This window comes from Papilio polytes, unplaced genomic scaffold, assembly GCF_000836215.1.
Source record: "Papilio polytes unplaced genomic scaffold, Ppol_1.0 DF823731.1, whole genome shotgun sequence".
Classification (NCBI taxonomy): domain Eukaryota; kingdom Metazoa; phylum Arthropoda; class Insecta; order Lepidoptera; family Papilionidae; genus Papilio; species Papilio polytes.
The window spans coordinates 1,605,909-1,624,570 of NW_013525473.1; the positions used below are offsets into that span (position 1 = coordinate 1,605,909).

Consider the following 18,662-nt stretch of genomic DNA (forward strand, 5'->3'; position numbering starts at 1 on the left):
AATTTTCATAATTTCGTGCGGATGAAGCCGCAAGGGAACAGCTAGTCCTTTATAAAATTAAATAAATGCATGCAACTAAATGAACTTTGACATATAGTATTAATTTTCTTACATCAAAACTTATTAAAACTAAAAAAATTACAACCGCTCTTGATTGTTGTACATATTTCTTAAGATCTATATAAGGACGGTTTAGCCTAAAAAACCAGATGCATATAATAAGGGTCGCTTGCAACACTAACATCCGTTCATAGAATTTTATAATTGAACGTCATTACCATTGTTTTTGTGACAAACCGGTGAGTTGCACAGACGTTATGTTTCGTAGACTTCGGATGCAGTTTATGCTCTACTAATTTTGACATTCATTTTAAATCTGCACTGATTCTAATTTGCACAAGACGTGAGTTTAAACGCTACATCATTTTTGACCTTGGTTATTTACCTGTAAGAAACGAACATATTAATTTCAAAGAATCAAGTACGTGACCTATCATACGGGTAACTCTACAAAACTTAAAATAAGCCGTTTTTTGATCTGGGACAACTTTTTGCAAGACATTTAAACGTATATCTTATTACGTACGAATATATCTTATTCGACATTTTAAACGAACATGCGATTTTAAAAATGCCCGCGAAATAGATGGAATTTGGGTCTTAGGAAGGAACTTCTAAAATTATCAGTAAATTGGTAAAATAGAACTAGATATTACGTCTATCTACTAATAGTGCGAGTAATAACGGATGTCCTTTAGTGAGTACCCATTTTGCATTACACGTACCAACTGTTGAGATAAATTTTATGTAACATTCAATGATAAAACTTGTTTAAAACATTAACCCCGATACAAGCTGTAATACAAGATAAGATACTGAAAACGATCAAATAACCAGCCTATAAAATTACGTCAACCGCCTTTAGAAAAATATTAGAGAAGTAACATGCAAAGTCGACACGTGGATAGGTTTGTATCAAGAAAGTTGAACTTTCAAGTCCCACCACCGTTCCTGTTGTTAAAAAAAGTGATATCAAGGAAACCAGCGTTTAGAAATGAGAGGCACAGTATTCACGTATGGGCCTAGTTTTAGACGAGTTTTCCAAACAAGAAAGTAGGCGAACGAGCGAGCCGTATCTACCGTATAAGCGGTTACGGTACGGTTTAGAACAGAAGCCGGCGCATGCGATCTATTCTGGTATCGAGCGTGTAGAGTTAAAAACATAACTCTCAGAAAAGTTATTACGAACATATGCAAATATTATAAGAATATTAAACATATAAAATTATCCGTCGTAAGTAGGAATGGATTTAAAGAGCAGTTACAATTTACACCTAGTAACTTATGAACGAAATCTAAAAAGAATCTTTAACAGTTTGCTTAGTAAGCGCCACTAACAATCTGACGAAAAATAAAAAAAATATTTTTAAATTTCGTTTTAGTACTCATCCTTTACAAACCTTACGACTACATCAACAAGACAGAAGAACGATTTGAATATGACTATCGTAGGAAAACAAGAATTCTTTACAATAAAAAAAATACCGCAAAAACGTGTACGTTTAAGCTCCATTGGCTACACCTATACGTACATAACGCTTGACTAATCCTTACATAAGGAATAACAGGTTCGAAGGTAGGCGATTCACAGTCCATACAACACTTTACTAAAACTATTATTTATTTATTTCATAATGTATCTGAAATCATCAAATCCATATAAAAATAAACAATCCACAATTTTGGCGACACTTATATATATGGTATAGTACGATACAAACACTAAGGTGGCTTGCAATTTTGAACCAGACATTGTGGCATCCTTATTAGAGTGCCATCTAGCTATAACATCATGCTCTTATAGCTACACAATGAGCTCACATAAAGTTTGAATCTTATAATAATATCGCTAAGCAATAACGATGAGCGAATTGCACAAGCAACACCCACTCGCGTGCTATCACGTCGTGTCTTTGACACACTTCCAGATCAATGGACAATACAATGACCTGTACTAACAAACATTAATTGTTAACCATTTAATTGAAACTAGCTATTCGGAATTTACTATTATCATAACCTTGTTCAGGCATAACAATTAAAAAAGTTTAACATGGTATCACATTCGAACTAGATATCAAGAGATAAAATAAAAACCGACAACCAAATATACAAACGTCGTAATCATATAAATCCATGATAAAAAAATCTACTTATAATTCAAAGTAGGTCACGGTGACAACTTATTTCCCACTTAACAGATGTTAAAAATTAAGTGGGACAAAATAAACGATCTTCTATTGTAGTTCTGACCTTCACACCGGAAAAGAAGTCATACAGATTAGAATGTACACCTCAAACTACAAGATTCGCTGACCATTATATTGTTTACAGAAATTCACATGCGAAGTAGCTCTGATGTTAAAATAAAGAATCAAAGACGTGTTATAAACATATTTTTTCATTTTGGCATCATAAAATAGACTTTTTCAATTACATCAATTTAAAAAGAAATACTAACCCAAATAACATAAACTTTACATTCAAACTGGCAACTTATCAGAGATTTAAAAAAAAACACATGTGTAACAGTAGTACTAGCGTACACGAGTAGGAAGATAAGCCCAAAAGGGAAGGAAGATAAGCCCAAAAACTTTACATTCAAACTTGCAACTTATTAGAGATTTAAAAAAAAACACATGTGTAACAATAGTACTAGCGTACACGAGTAGGAAGATAAGCCCAAAAGGGTGTCGTACAGAAGTAACTTAATTGAAACATATATGAGGTTACTAACCGATCGTATGTCCTCATAGATGCCGTTGAGATCGTCTTCTAGCAGGCGATAGGGATCGACGATCTGTGAACCGTAGTCAGGGAGCGAGCCGGTGCTGGTGCTCTGCAAACTTGAGGCTAAGCGCCGCACCGCGCCGGCAGCCGCGGGGCCCATGCCCGCTGACCCGCAAGCTGGACCGCATGTCGTCACACGCTGCAAAGATTAAATAATACTGTATTCTGTGAAGTACATATTTGGACATGGCCGTTGGACCGTGTGTATGAAGAACTTCGAATATACTATTCTTTGCTCGGCTGTGTGATTAGTACAACTTGCTTCGAATATTACTCGATTTCTGAACTTGCTTAAACACTCGAAATTAGTAAATAAAGTAAAGACGGTTGCATTTGTAGCGCAGAAATTATTGCGATGTGCAACAGACATTAGTGCGGATTTGTAACTTTTCGAACCATTAAGCACATTCATTGCGGTTCCACAAGGACGATACTATCAACTTTTGTGGATGCTCGTTGACAACGAACAATGTAGGCGGAAATTTACAAAAATAACTGATTTTAACACTTGATTTCAGATGTCAATGCCCTAAGCCGTCAAACAATAACTGTAGATTTGTTTTAAGTGACATCTAGAGGCAGGCAGTTAATTAGTATATATGGCTACTCATAGTAAAAGGCATGTTACTAAGTCACGTGTAAATGTATGCCAAAATCAATCCGGAAAAGGGTATTACGGCAGTGCTCGTTTAAAGTAAGCCAGGGCGCGGCGACCGCTTTTGTAATTCGCTTGATGCTTACTTAAATTACTTATATCTCATATTATTCTATAAATATCTTTATTCATTGTTAGAGTACTTCTATTAATTTAATTTTTATTTTATACATTACACAAAAGCCTTTAACTTTAAATAATAAATAATGTTTAGTACAACGGATGTAAGACCAGATTGTGTGATTCAGTGGTCCAGATCGTACATAGTGGGAAAGGGCCGATTGCCCTTAGCGGCATACCGGCGCGGCAGTGACCGCGATCCGACTGTCGCAATAGTATTTATGCAACTGAATGCACGCACCTGATGGGCCCCTTACGTTGCAAAACGTTACGCGGGCATCACACGTATGCACTACACTACCTACAAGGAGACCTAAATTACACGAGGGTGGTTAATGTCTTCGAAGGAAAACAATTTGTCGCTTCATACTATAATTATAGTCGATGGTAGGCGCGACATTTTAATGGAACAAAATTGATTTTGATTGAGGTCATGAAATTCTTTTTCACAACATTGGGATGCATGAATATTGAACATACCGTGTTCAATTATGCTAAAGATGTTATCACACGGTCTTGTCATAATAAAACGTTTTTATTACCAACTGTTTTATTTATATTTTCAAGAGTAGTACGTGACATAAAAGTTCATATGCAGTAAATTTAACTTTTTGTCGGGTTTAAAGAATGTCAATTGTTATTGAAGTGCAATTGATTTCGGGTTAAGTAAGCGCAAATATGTAAAATTATACTTCAGTGCAGTACATCTGCGACAACCATTCATCACTCACTCCTTTTTTAATTGACCATCGGATGAATTGGATAACAATTATAGGTGACATAAACTCACCAAAAGATATTTTTTACGTGTTTCAACTTTTACATTCACATTTAACGATACCTTTAAGAAAAAAATGTATACGACAAATTTAATATCTGCAACATGTTTAATCGTTAGTGACTTTACAGAATATCATCTTTTTAACATACTATTTGTTCTCAAAAAGGAATCAAGTAATAATCTTAACGGTAATCTCTTACGTTAAATCGTAAATCTAACAAGTCCTTAAACAATACTTTCCCGCAGTAGTCCTAGGTCAAAAATTATTCACTGCGAGTTTTGCGCCCGTTATAACATGTATAAGTACTTACTCGGTTTGGATTGCTCTCTCCTTGACATTTCAAACGTATAAACAAAAACTAATTCTATGACGCATAGAAAATAGATCACAGGAAAAGGTACTCAGCACTAATACAAGTTAATGAGAATTGCAAAAAGTGATTGGTAGAACGACCTCCGGCCTAGACCAAACGAGCCCAAAGTACCCTGGGCGTCAAAGGTCGCGCTGGTAATTAAGTGTGAACTGACTACATCAAAAGCAAAACCTTGCTCGCTACATTTACTAAATAGACACACGTAATGGTACTAACAAACGTGCTATTACGCAATAAAAGTGACATATTTTATGTGTTGATGAAGTGTTATGCTATATAGAACTTTATAACTGTAGACAGTTTCCTAACTGGTTAAAGTCTTCGCGGAGGTCTAAAATTATTACTTTTGTCTATATGTCTGTACACAAAGGCGCATTTTCTCATTATCATCTCCGTAACGGCTGAGTCAATTTTGGTAAGACTTTGATAGGAAGATAGCTAATGGGTGCGGAAATAGTGTAAGCTACTTTTTTATTTTATTTTGCGCTGACCAAGCTACTGACTTTCCCTAGTAACTACTAAACTGACCACCCCAACATCAATGTATTTTGTGAATATTTTATCAACAAGAATGTCAATGAACCTTTTTGACTAGTAACGACAGCTTGTCAACTTCGACGTAAAAACACTTTCATTCATAACCAGTTTTTTTGCCTCCGGTTATCTTCACTTGTTACACAAAACACATTAGCATCGCGTTAGTTGATGTGTTGTTTTCCACACATACCTAAACACTTGTGTCTTTTTAGTTATAACATTATTTTAATAGACTAAATTCCAAACATAAATTAAATCTTCCGTTGTCACCTTAGATACACAAACTATTGAAGTACGAAATTGAGCCCGTGCCTAATATTTGGGCAACATCCTCAACTTCTCGTGACATGAATATTAATTACTTCCATACGATTTCACGCACGTCATAACAATGTTGCCTGACACCTATGTTAACTCTACCATCCTTATTTGATCGTATTATTTAGCCCTACAACATTTAAATATTAAATTAATGCAAACAAAGCCTTTTTAAATTAACATTAATCAATACGTTTTCAATAATTTATTCACTAATAAAAATATAAATCGTATACATTTTAAAAATAAAATAAAAGCCTGGTGGCAATTTAAACTTCATCCTAAGACTAGACACAGATACTGTTACTGAATTAGAAAAATAGTTACTAACTCGTAACTATTATTCTATTTTTGCAATCAATTACTAGAATTATTTTAATTGGTATGCATGCTAAGCTAAACATTACATGAGGAAATTATCAAACAAAAGGTTGAAAAGTTGTTTTAAGTCAATATTTTATTAACCTTCAACAAGTCTTTAATCTGTTAACCAAAATCAACAGACTATAATGTTATTTGATAGTTGCCTAAGAATATTTAAACATATCTAAAGTTAAAGATTTACTTATAAATATATTACAGAAAGGTATAACGCACTACATTAATATCGTAGGCTCTCCGTAGACCATCTACGTTCATTTGAAATACAAATGCTACCAACGCTGCACAGTCCACATATTTTTGTAACTATATCTTACGTGAAGCTTCGTGTCACGTTTGATTATTTCTCTTGATGTAGTTATGTACGAAAAACTGAACATATTACTGTTATGCTACGTTATTCAACAATAAAGGAACGCATAACGCCCGTTACGAGCTCAAACCAAACTTAAACAAGAATAATGTTAGAATATCAATTACTAGTAATGCAAATGACTTTTTACGTCCTAGACGATCACGTAGTCGCGGCGTGTATGCACTGACAGGAACCCATGTGCGGCAGAAATATTAAACGAAAAAAACCGTACGTAATGTAAATTGATGAACAACATTGGCGCACGTAAAATTGCATGTGTCTGCGGACGCACATAACAATTAAAGCACGATAGAAAGTGAGAGTTTCGAACCTGAGGAGCGACCGCGGACGCCGCTTAAAATAGAAGCGACCATCGATTGACACGTGCCGTATTTGTCGCCAGCGCCACGTAACTCACTCATTAATTATATCGACACCTTCATTAAATGCCGTTTGCTCGCTTTATCACACCTTTGGTATAAATCTATGTTAAAAAGTAACACCTAAATACCGTGTTGCTATACGTCCATGGTAAAATTCGTTTTCTCGTTAATTAGTAAATACGTCATAATTATTATTTATTTTAGTTTCCTAGCACTTCATTGTAAATCTCTTCGGTTTAGATATACATGTACATGCATAGGTACATGAACAACAAAATAAAATTTAAATTCCTTATAAAATTGACGTCCGCGAAGTTTTATGTTCCAGTAAAAGTTTATCTTGACGACAGTCCTATTTATAGCCCGGAATTCCCCGATCGCTGACAATCTTGAACCATTACAGTCTACACACGTATTATGGTTTTTATAATGCACATTTTAAAAACCCAAGGAGTGGCTGTCATGACTACATATGACAATGATTAAAATAAATGATTAAAAAAGCATACAAAGGCTATTAAATGTTTAAATAAGCGCCATACATTTGGAAATCGTGCGTAATAAAATCCGCTACAATGTGCGTAGCATTTTGTAGCACGTGAAGGTTTAGTTAACAAAAGACTTAAACGCGTTAGATCAAAAATAAAAATAAGCGATCCCACTTAAGTTATCAAGTTATTTTGAAGTTTGTCATTGCCAGACGTATACGTTAAGAGGGTCAATACCGTCAATTATTTTGATATTAAATATAATTGCTTACTGGCATGCGACGTAAGATTCTAAGCGTCACGTCTAACAAATAAATAGTGAAGTTAAAAATTTACATTCCATACTAGGAGTTTAATACATGTGTATCTAAAATTGCCATTGACCCATTATAAGAAAAATGAAACAAGGCAAAAAGTCAAATGATATGTACAGGAAATTTCTTTATCATTAACCTTCAGAAAAAATAAAAATGATACAAATTCTATAGAAATGTGAACCTTGAAAGATACGGGTTTCCGTGTAATAATTTTATTGACTACAGCGGACGTAAAGGGAAATCATATACGGGGATTCACAAAAGTGAACTCACAAAGGTCAAGTTATGCGTCCCGGAAATTCCTCCACACTTCGACCTTCAGACGAAATGTAATTTAATCGCTACCGGGGTCTTTATTTGGCATCAAAGTACCACTTGTACAGATATTAATCATCACTTTCATTACAATCATAAAATGTCACTACGAGACAAAGACCTCGTACATTACCGGCAAGTGCATCAACATAAATGCTTAATAAACGCTTTTATAAATTATCATAAAAACACGAAGGATTGACCCGGAAAACTATTATAGATTCCTTGGCGATACTTCCGTACATTTCGCAAATTTCTACAATCACTTAATTACATCTTAAACGTATGGTTTAAAGGCTGAAATGAGTTATTAAAGTTAACATTACGGAGTCATCAGAAGATAATAATTATCAACATTTCTTCCGGAATATCACGAAACAATAAAACTTATGGAAACTTAACACAATGTTGTAAACTTAAACGTCGACATTATTAGTAACTATTCGGTACGTGAAACTGCGGATGCATTAGGACGGAGTCGACGATAGGTTTATTGAGAAGGTGGGGTAATTACCATAAACACCACCTAATAACAGCGTATGAAGCAAGCAAGTGGGACAAAGATCACCACACCGCATCAAGAGGTCGCTTTCAAGGGCACACAGCATGTTTTATTGATTTTATTTTAAAGATTAATACTTTTATCTTTTTAATATCACTGTTTTACTCTCGACGTACGCCATATATTTACTAAAATAGTCGAGTTAAACAGATTATTTTATACTAACTTAAAATAGCTTAACTATAAATTGCTATAAATATAAGAAACTACTGTAGGACAAAGATGTTTATATAATCTATCTCGGAAAATAAATGTATTTAGGCGTATGACAAAAACACACAAAGTTAAAAAGAAATCAAATTACAAAAGGGGAGATATACTATATGACAAAATATACAATAAAACTTTGTGCAATACTAAGTAACTTAAAACGAAGCAACGGATCGTTACTTAATCGAGTCCCAATGTCACAACATTTCACGAGTTTTAAATGTCATTTATCTTTGTCGGTAGTCCTACTGAGGGCTTTAACCCCACCAGAAGAAAAATAAACCTACAGACTTAACTCCTCGACATTTCAAAATAGACAAACCGCGTTGATTTCGCATTCGGATATACATGTAAATCACAAATTGAAGAGTTGAGGAATTAGGTTGTGACATCAATTTTAAATATAAAGTAATTTTTAAATACAGGTGAAAAATTGCGTTAATAATTGTAACAAATACTAAAATTAATTGTGCATGTAGATTTAATTATAACTTCGTAGAAATGATCATAAGGCTCGGATTGCGGGTCTACTCTCGGCACATTGCAAAACAAAACTTCGTTACGGTCTCAAAACCCGAAAACATTTCACATGTAACTTTTATTGTACTTAATGAGTATGCCCATGAACTTTTGCTTTGCTTGCCAATACTGAGAAATGGGGAAAACCACGATTTACAGAAACGAAAAAAAAATGGAATTCTTCAAGTGCTAATTTTTATAATAGTATAATTTATATTGCGATAAGGATTTTTACTAAGAAAAAAGCATTTTAATTTGTATACAGCCCTCAATTATTTATCTCGTAAGACATTAAAACAAAAATTAACAAAAAACATTAAATTTGTATTTTCCAATCGTTTTAATACTGGTATATTATGATTAATACAATTTAATAGACAAACAAGCTACATTTGGCTACAAAAATTAAGCTGATCATTAGAGAATGCATTTAAAAATATTCATTGATTTTTTATAATACATGGTAGATTGCCTAACGATAGAACGTACGGCCCTTATCAACAACGTAAACGTGAGCAATTAATATCGCACCCATAGACGCTGATGAGTTCATTGTTTGCGAGTACCGACCGAAACACTGTTGCTCAATGCACCTGGCTAGCTCTGTCCGCAAGGACGTCTAGTAACTGGTGACCGCTTCTGCCGCTACTTAAGAATATATTTGACATGTTTAGTCGCCAGCGGGTGGGACAAATCTGCGCAATTTACAATCAAATATTTATGACGTCACAATTAACACTAACAAATACTTACAAAAGGACGACATAATCCTATAGTAGAGTGTTCAATTTCAACCGTACATCAGATAGGTAATATCAGTGCCAGTTTATGCTTGCTTTGGAATCCTATGAAACAGGCAAAGTGCACAGCAATTTTCATCTTTGATATTAATTGTGTCAAAGGTCGTAGAAGTTTATTTGAAAAATCTCGATACGCATAATAAAGTTCAAAAATGTGTAACCACATCCGTTTAATGTCACAATCTCCCCGCGCCCATAAAGCTCGCTCTTTCTTACACAATATATAAACTATAGTAAAAATTCGTCAGATTAGCTCGGTGAATAATTATGCGATGAGTTATTGCGAAAAAGTATTTGGATATTCGATTAGAAGTCGAAAATCGTTTTACAGTTTGGTAGTATGATATTAACAAAGGCTGTACAACCGTGTTCAATAAAGTTCCATTTCTTTCCATTCAAAATCATTTTATTACGCTCTTTTGTGTCGTCAAAGCTAATTTTAAATACAGAATATGAGAAAAAATAACATTTAGTAACTCATGTGAAATGAGAAAGATATTTTTATAGATTAAAACATTTCATAGACGTTACATGAAACAATATGCACGCTTTATACATTGTTTGATTGAGTTTGATAGACTTAAAGGTTTTCCACCTCGCCACGCCCTTTTGTATTGTCAGCACGTAATTTAGAATTGAAGAAAATGTTGTAAGTAGAAAATAACATATGCTATGTAGTGTTCGTTGCCGCAAACTCTTATACAATGATGTCGACTGAACAAATAGCTATGTGTTCCGCATTTCTAGTGAGCTTCATTTACGCAGGACGTTACGTACGGCGTGCCCACTCGAGCGATTCGTTTGCCTAAATAACTACCAGTAATAGAAACTAACTAATGACAATTAGCTACTTGCTTAACAAACCTCATTTTCATTTAATTCCGTTTGCTAACGCAAAGACTAGCGTTAACACATCGACGACCGATGTCGAGACAAAATCAATATTGTCATTTCTAAATAATCACCCTACGTCCTGTTCGACCGCTTGCTAATTTAAATACATTTAAATTCAAATGAATATAACCTACATTTTCCGGTAGATAAAACGACGCTTTTACAAAATTCTTACTTAATCAGTCAAGGACGGTGCGCGGATCAAAATCAAAGACACGGTGTGACTCCGAGCTAGCTAACGGGGTCAATGTTCGAAAAATAGACCAGTATGAAAGAAGAAAGGCTACAACACTCCTTAGCACGACAGGTTACTTACCCAGATTTGGCGCTATTAAAAATTCAACGAATCTCTCACAACTTTCACTAACAGTCGGCCAGCGTGTGATGCCGCTTGGACTGCCGCGTAAACAAATAACACTCATTCACTCTTAGTCTCGTGTAGGTCACGATTAGACCTTAATAAAAGTTACAGCTATACTATTACAAACTGATATTACTGTACATAATTTCTAATACATTTTAACCTACAAACTATGTACTAGTTAATGGTTATTGGCAACCTACAAAAAGCCGCTGAAGGTCTTAATTCAAATGTCTTTTATGAATTATGAAAATAATTAAATAATAATTCATATGTAATTAATAAGATCATTAAAAAATAATTAATCTTTATCAAACATTAAATATAACGATTTTTTATTATAGTGTGGTATAAAATTGTATCTATTTCTGTTTTTATTTGTATTTAATGGAACATGCAATTAATTTGATTGTTCACCTCATTGTATTGTATTAAAAGTTGTAATACATAGCAACGAATGACTTTATCAATTAGGAGGAAATCGTTCTTAAATGTGTATTTTCCATATCAGTGTAAATGACGTCACACGTAAAGAAATCGAGTAATTCAATAGCTATCGAAGGTGCAAATGAAATATTAATGCGAAAAATAATTGTTGCTTAGAAAGTTTTGTGTGACGAGATTTTACATCGCATGCTCGCACGCCGCGCGAGAAAGCACGACGCGTCGCTGCTACTGGCCACGGACTCGCCAACCATGTACAGGCTACCCCAAATATCTCTAAACACCGGTATTTCTAAATGTATACCATACTACTTTCATTTCGGTAAAGTTAAGTTAAGAAAAAGAAAATACTTTTCAAAACAATCACATAATAGACGCTAATGTTTAAAAACAAACCATAAGTAATAAACTCTTATAAGAAACTAATTCAATATTTAATCAACGGTTTTGTTTGCAGAAAGTAAAAGTTATGAACATAGAGAAAATTGGTTGTCAAACTCAACAAACTTGTACCGACTGACGTGCGGCAGACTTGCGAAGATTTCACTTTTAAAATTTCCAATGAATGAACGACCTGCTTATTTACCACTAATAATTTACTAAAAATATCACAGATTTTCAAATTTAACCACAGTAATTTATTGCATTTTAGTTACTAAAAATATAGATCAGCTGACTTTTAGGTTAAATGTCATAATGTTATGTAAAAATTACTTTTATGTCTGGGTATGTATGAGATGTCTTGTCATGAAAAAATATTGAATGCCGCTAATTGAATTATGATGTTACTGATTGTTATTTATGAAATAAAGTGAAATGATATAAAATATGAGGTTTTCTAACCTGACATGTTCGTCCAAATATCCGCAATGGAGTTGGTCCTGGAGGTTTGAGTTTCACAAATACAGTTTGCCTTCGAACTTTATGTCCAAATTGACACATTAACTTATCTTGAACACGAGCACAGAGCCTACTCGGACTTAAACACGCCATAGCTACAACTGCTACGAGACGCTTGCGGACATGAACTACATAACACACATAAGCACATAAGCGCTGTGCCTTTTCTCCCCACTCAAACCAGCTGATTGTCATCGGCCATGTTATTTGGTATTGCTATATAGAAAGTTTGTAATATCACTAAAAACACTTTTCCGACTTCTATTACATTCGATTCATTGGCATTTTCCAAGTAAGAATTTTCGATTTATTTCTGTTCGAAGTTATTATTTCACTTCATATATTAGAATGTACTACATTAATGACAAAAAATGCGATTTTTTGGTAGGATTGTAACATTATTTTTGACATTTTACTCTTTATCTGGAAAAATACACCTGACAGTGACACATAACCTAAAATATATACATTGCAGTTTTAACAGTCTTTGATTCAAGTATTTACTATATTTAATGTAAAACATCTTTCAACCACTAAGACGTGCATCTACAATAAGCTGAAGATGTTACCGAGATTTGCATACATGCTGAACGTCCTAAAGACTATTGAAAGAAATGTTTTTCACATGTTTGGCCATCCACCAAGAGGTGTACTCATCTTATTTATGTTTATATATTTTTTATAAATAAATGCCCATTTTTTATACTCGATAATTTACTAAATATCTGCAACAGAAAAAAAATTAATGTAAGCAATGATAAAAATGTTATTTCCACTTTTTCAGAATTAGCTTTAGTTCAAATTTATGAAAAACCATCACCACAACCTAAAAAAAGTTTTACAATTAAGGACATAGTTGGAGATGGTTTTCTTCTAGCTGTTCCTAAATTTAGAAGAACTATTGAAAAGAAGTGGAAAAGAAAGTTTGGATATTCTGAATATGTATGGAAAATGCTTGTCCCTAAAACTAATATCATAGTATGTAATGATTGCGGACATCATCATGAACGGGGACGCCTTTGTGGTAATAAACACTTGAATATTTATAGTACTAGTATACACAATAGCTGTAGCCTGTGACTCTCTCCAGGCAGAATTAAAAATGTTTTAGTAGAACACTTGTTTAGTAAAAATAATTTAGTAGCCTTCTAGGCTTTGCTCTACATATGCGACAAATTTCATGGAAATACATTTAGCTATTTAGAAGATACCTTCTAACAGACATCCATACAAACATACAAATTTACGCATTAATAATTTTACTAAGCATTTGTAATATGACTAAACAGATAGTTGGTGCCTGCAGTTTCTTTTTATCTACAATTATAATAAGTTATGAAAGTGTTAAAAGTATTATAGTGGCTCTATGAAAAAGATATCCGTGCTTGCCTCAGCACTTGATTGACTTGATCACTTCCACACTCTACAATGTAATTTGTCACATAACTATTGAAAATGATTAATTTTATAAACTCAATTGGTTTTAAATTCTATAGAATTTATCAGTTAAGTAAAGAATTTGATTATTTAAATTTATTCGCTTCAATTTTATTATTCTCCTATTACTATTTTATAGAATGTTGCTACAAGAAAGTTGAAAAGGAAACAAAAGAGATTCAAGATAAAATACAAGAGAAATTAGGCAATAGCCCCATTGAGAAAGATGTTATTGTCCTTTATGAAGGAGAAAATGCTCCTAATATGGTAAGAATTTTAATTTAATTGAAATACAGTAATTTTTACCACATTTAGTTTATGGTAAACATATTTATGGCTTGTTTTATTCTTGGATTTCAACTACATTATTTTATTTTGCAGCCCAAGGAATTTTGGAATGGTAAAAGAATAGTTGAGATGAAGAAAGAAAGACCTCAATGGTTTAGTAAAAATCTTCTACAGAAATCCACTCAACAACCATCTGACTCTAAAGATGTTAAGCCAACTGACTTAGCATAGATGTGCTTGTTATATAAATCATAATTAATTTGTAGTTTTAAAATAATAAATATGCTTATCTATTTCATGATTATTTATTCAATATTAAAAAATTATATTTACAAAAATGTCTAACTATTATAATAAATACTGGCAATTAATTATACAAAATGAAAATTCTAATCATAAAATATACGGTAAAAAAAAAAATAAAGAACAATAATTTGAGCTAATTTTTATAGGAATGAATATCAATGTTTCCACATCTGTATGATTTTTTCTTAAAATTTATTTACCAAGTGTATTATCAGATGTAGTTCTGTTGGAATGCTTATGTAGTGGAATTATGAAAGATGTTTAGTTTAACAAACTCCTTAAGTAGATTTTGTTTGTCCATACAAATATACCAATCTGTAATTTTGTATGTATTGGAATAACCCAAAAACTAATGAGAGTTTTTTAACTATCTGTTATTATTATTCCTCCACCGCATGCAAATAACTATACTAAGCAACCCAAAACTACATCTACACCATCATATAGATATTCTCACTCAATTTAAATCAATAAATTACATATTAAAGAGCTGATCTATTGTAGTTATATTTACATCACAGTTATTAAACAATAATATTACGAGTCAATTTTAAAATATCACCCTCACATAACATTTTCAAAAGAATTGTGACCATTATCTAAAGCATTAGTAAATGAATCTTCAGTTTCGCCAATAAAGTGTTGTTCTACATGAGATTGGAATACAGAAAATTCAGTATGCTTTTTAAATGTTTCACCGCATATTGGACACATTTTATCATATGGTTCAGCCATTTCACTATTTGCATCATAATCTGAATCATTCTGGACTAATGATGTGCTATTATCATTGAAATTTTGAGATGCCATTGTAGCTAGGTCAATAAGACTGGCGCTTGTTTCAACTTCCTTATCCTCTGTGGTTATCTGTTTTGATTTGTTGTCTGCGCATGATGGACATTTGTAACCTTCTGAAAACAAAAACATATTTATGAAATCATCTGCTGGATGTAATCTCTATAAGATGCTACAATATTTTTTCTGTATCTTGTACTTAGTGGAGGCTTTAGGTTTTAGTAGACTCCACCAATTGAGACCTGATAATTATTTAGACAAAAAATCATGCAAAATAATTACCCAGTAACACAGACTCTACTTTAGAAAGTACAAGTTTTAGATCTTTTTCTTGAAGTTCAATTTCCTTCTTTAAATTTTGCAATTTCTCTGTCTGGTTATGTATTTCTTTCAATGAATCAAATGCCGGATCATCTAAGTAATTGAAACCAATAGAATCAACATTTAGAATTTCATCGTCTATTTCTTGAAGCTGTGACATTTGTTCATATTGCTCTACCAACTGTGATTTCTCTTGAATATAACTGTTTATTAGTTTTAAAGATATTTCTTCTAAACTTGATTCTGCATATTTCTCCTGACAGTTAGCGCTCGATCTTAATGTGTGGTTTACATATGTGTTTGTGCGTAACAATGGTTTGCTTCCTTCTCTATGTGGTTTATCTGGACGCTTTAAAGTTGAAATTTTATTCCACAAGTTTTTATTCTCACATGAGACCATAAAAACATGATGCAACAGTTGTGACTTTTGCTTATTAAGTTCTGCTATTTGTTGTTGGAGTTTTAATTTCTCGTCTTCTTGCAAGGGAATGTAAGGAGAATTTCTCTTTGATATATCTAATTTTAACTTCATGTTATCATTTTCTAAAGTATTTAATCTTCGTTGCAGTAGTAAACATCTATCTCGCATAGCATGCAAGGCTAATTCATGTACGCTCACTTCACCCTTTAGCGTGGTCTGATAAGTGGAATCATTGTTGAAACTCACTATTGACGAAGAATCCATAACTTATACCCTTTAGTTCATACGTTGTATTCGTTCTAGTATTGTTTAAATTTCTATAAGATGGCAGAAAATTATTAAGTGAATTCTAAGTATTCTCAATGACCAAAAACTTTCCAGTCTTAGAAACTGTAAACATACATATTTTGCAAATTGTAATACAATCCGTAATTCAGTAATTTCCACTAAGAAAAAATGTCAAATTGGGAAACGAAAATGTCAGTCGCAAATGTCGATCCTAGTGATGCACATCTTAGCATGTCATGTATTACGATTGTCCTACAAACCATTTGTAATCGATTTTAATTTTACAAAAGTGCAATAAATTCAAACAGAAATAAGCTATGAAAGACAATATAAAAACAATGTCGTATTCCTTTAAAATGCATGTATTTAAATTAATTTAAAACAGACATGCGTATATTACTAAAGTTATGGATTATTGTTAATCTTTTTTTAGATTTGCTTTTTATTTTTTATATAAAGCTAACTACGTAATGTTCGCTTTTCTAATAGTTTCAAATATCAATTTGTAACGAATGATTGAAAAAAGATGGTGAATGGTTCATCGCGAACAATCAGGGATGTGCCTACAATGCACATTCCTATTTGTGTTGACATCTCCACCCAACCATAGATATAGTTAACTCAACTCTGTGCTTTTCTAGCTTTATCTGTACCGGACCAATTAATTTTGATCTTTCATTATTTAATTTGTCTTTGTCGTTGTCATCGCTCGTTGTACTGCGATGTTATTATGTGCTTGAATGTGTTGTTATTTATTTCAACACTGTTCTAGTAAATTTTTGTACATACATTTCACTAAAAAAATCGTTTTTAACTTATTTTGTGTAATAAAAATTAACACGAAATGGTTCAGCTTTGAAAAATATAGCAGTACTTTGTTCTACATTTTAGTGTTTGGTTTGCATAAGTGATTTAAAGAGGACATAATAGTGAATCACAATATCATAAAATACAGGAACTAACTAACTTTAATGGGTAAGTGGTTTAATTCTTCATTATTATTTTTAACTTATGCTGGATATAACTAATAGAAACAGTGTCAATGTCACCTGATTGGTTTTTAAAATACTTTCTTAATCATTTTAATGTTATTGAAATTCTTCTTTATGAAAATGTCTCTTTTTTTAAATTGACTACAAAGTTTATTATACACGAAATATGTCTAATAAGAATTTAAAACTGTGGGTAGAATTTTTTTGAAGTGTGCCCTATTTTGGTAAAACTAATTGTTGCTCGCGACTTCGCCCTCGTGAATTTAAAAAATAATATAGCCACTGTTACTCACTGATAACATAGCTTTTTAATGGTGAATGAATTTATGAAATTGACCCAGTAGTTTTTGTGTTATTTCAATACATACAAAAGTAGAAATCTTTCCTCTTTATGATTTTAGTATAGATTTTACTGATGCTGTGTAGTTAATTATACCATTTTAGCCCACAAGGGTACATTATTAAGTATATTATGTATCAAAAGAATCTCTTACCAAGTAAATACAAATGTTTGTTTAAACATTGAATGGTGTAGTTAAATAAGATGTTGATTTCTTTAATTGAAATTGTTTGTTCTCGGAATGTTTTTTCTTTACTAGAAAATGTTAATCACAATTAATAACTTGTAAGTACCCAGATTTCCAGTTGTCTTGTGACTTTGTTCATATGAAATTTAAAAATAAAACTTTTGTTACTCTGCTATAACATAGATTTCTAATGGTGAAGTTTTTTTTTTTAAAAATCGGCTCAAAAATGTTTGAATTATTACAATACATACAAAAATACGAATCTTTCCCCTTTATAAGAATAGTAAAGATAAAAAATATAGTACTATAAAGAATTTAAAATGTTTTGGATCCATTCACTATAGTTATTGTTTTTTTTGATGAGTTATGTATTTTTTTTATTTTATTGTGTAGTCCTTATTTGAACATGTTTGTTTTTCCATCAGGAACACATGAATGGCTATATTTTGGAACGGTTTGAGCAATCAAGATATATCTTGACCAGAATATGCATATGAAAACAATTAAAACTTAATTTGGCTAAAATAGCATTTGTTTAGTTTTCCACCTATGGAGACATATCTAAATTCATGTTATAGAAACAAACTTGTTAATGTACTGATTTACAGTAATGTTTACATAAGTTGGTAACCCTTCAATTACAGTATACTATATATTTATCAATACTATCATAACATTTACATTAGAATATCGAGATTTATCATTAATCTGTAATATTTGAGG

The 18,662-nt window shown here is 32.4% G+C and overlaps 3 protein-coding genes across 3 annotated transcripts in view; 1 reads left to right on the forward strand and 2 right to left on the reverse strand.

Moving 5' to 3' along the window:
- Positions 1 to 12,737, reverse strand: part of LOC106103460 (decaprenyl-diphosphate synthase subunit 1) — a 37,009-nt gene extending 24,272 nt beyond the window's left edge. The window contains exons 1-2 of the mRNA XM_013283240.1: positions 12,508 to 12,737; positions 2,798 to 2,989 (exon numbers count right to left, since the gene is read on the reverse strand). Of these exons, the coding sequence (XP_013138694.1) occupies positions 2,798 to 2,989; positions 12,508 to 12,657 (342 nt within the window). The 5' untranslated portion in view covers positions 12,658 to 12,737. The remainder of the gene's footprint in view (positions 1 to 2,797; positions 2,990 to 12,507) is intronic.
- Positions 12,738 to 12,988: 251 nt separating this feature from the next.
- LOC106103554 (39S ribosomal protein L32, mitochondrial) lies at positions 12,989 to 14,587 on the forward strand. The gene is made up of 4 exons (XM_013283338.1): positions 12,989 to 13,211; positions 13,349 to 13,588; positions 14,141 to 14,268; positions 14,383 to 14,587. Exons 1-4 carry the CDS (start codon positions 13,127 to 13,129, stop codon positions 14,518 to 14,520), a joined length of 591 nt encoding a protein of 196 aa, XP_013138792.1. The 5' UTR covers positions 12,989 to 13,126; the 3' UTR covers positions 14,521 to 14,587.
- A 66-nt stretch (positions 14,588 to 14,653) lies between these two features.
- LOC106103531 lies at positions 14,654 to 16,611 on the reverse strand. Its single transcript, XM_013283309.1, has 2 exons — positions 15,673 to 16,611; positions 14,654 to 15,506 (listed from the first exon to the last, which is right to left on the reverse strand). The coding sequence occupies exons 1-2, from the start codon at positions 16,394 to 16,396 to the stop codon at positions 15,160 to 15,162; spliced, it is 1,071 nt and encodes a 356-aa protein (XP_013138763.1). The 5' UTR covers positions 16,397 to 16,611; the 3' UTR covers positions 14,654 to 15,159.
- Between the last annotated feature and the right edge of the window lie 2,051 nt (positions 16,612 to 18,662).

Bases quoted from the DNA above. Each gene is read 5' to 3' on its own strand.
- LOC106103531 (XM_013283309.1), bottom strand. From the start codon at position 16,396: ATGGATTCTTCGTCAATAGTGAGTTTCAACAATGATTCCACTTATCAG. The intron at 15,507-15,672 runs GTAATTATTTTG...TTTTGTTTTCAG, and splicing joins AGTAGAGTCTGTGTTACTGG to AAGGTTACAAATGTCCATCA.
- LOC106103554 (XM_013283338.1), top strand. From the start codon at position 13,127: ATGTTACCGAGATTTGCATACATGCTGAACGTCCTAAAGACTATTGAA. The intron at 13,212-13,348 runs GTGTACTCATCT...CCACTTTTTCAG, and splicing joins GTTTGGCCATCCACCAAGAG to AATTAGCTTTAGTTCAAATT. The intron at 13,589-14,140 runs GTAATAAACACT...ACTATTTTATAG, and splicing joins TGAACGGGGACGCCTTTGTG to AATGTTGCTACAAGAAAGTT.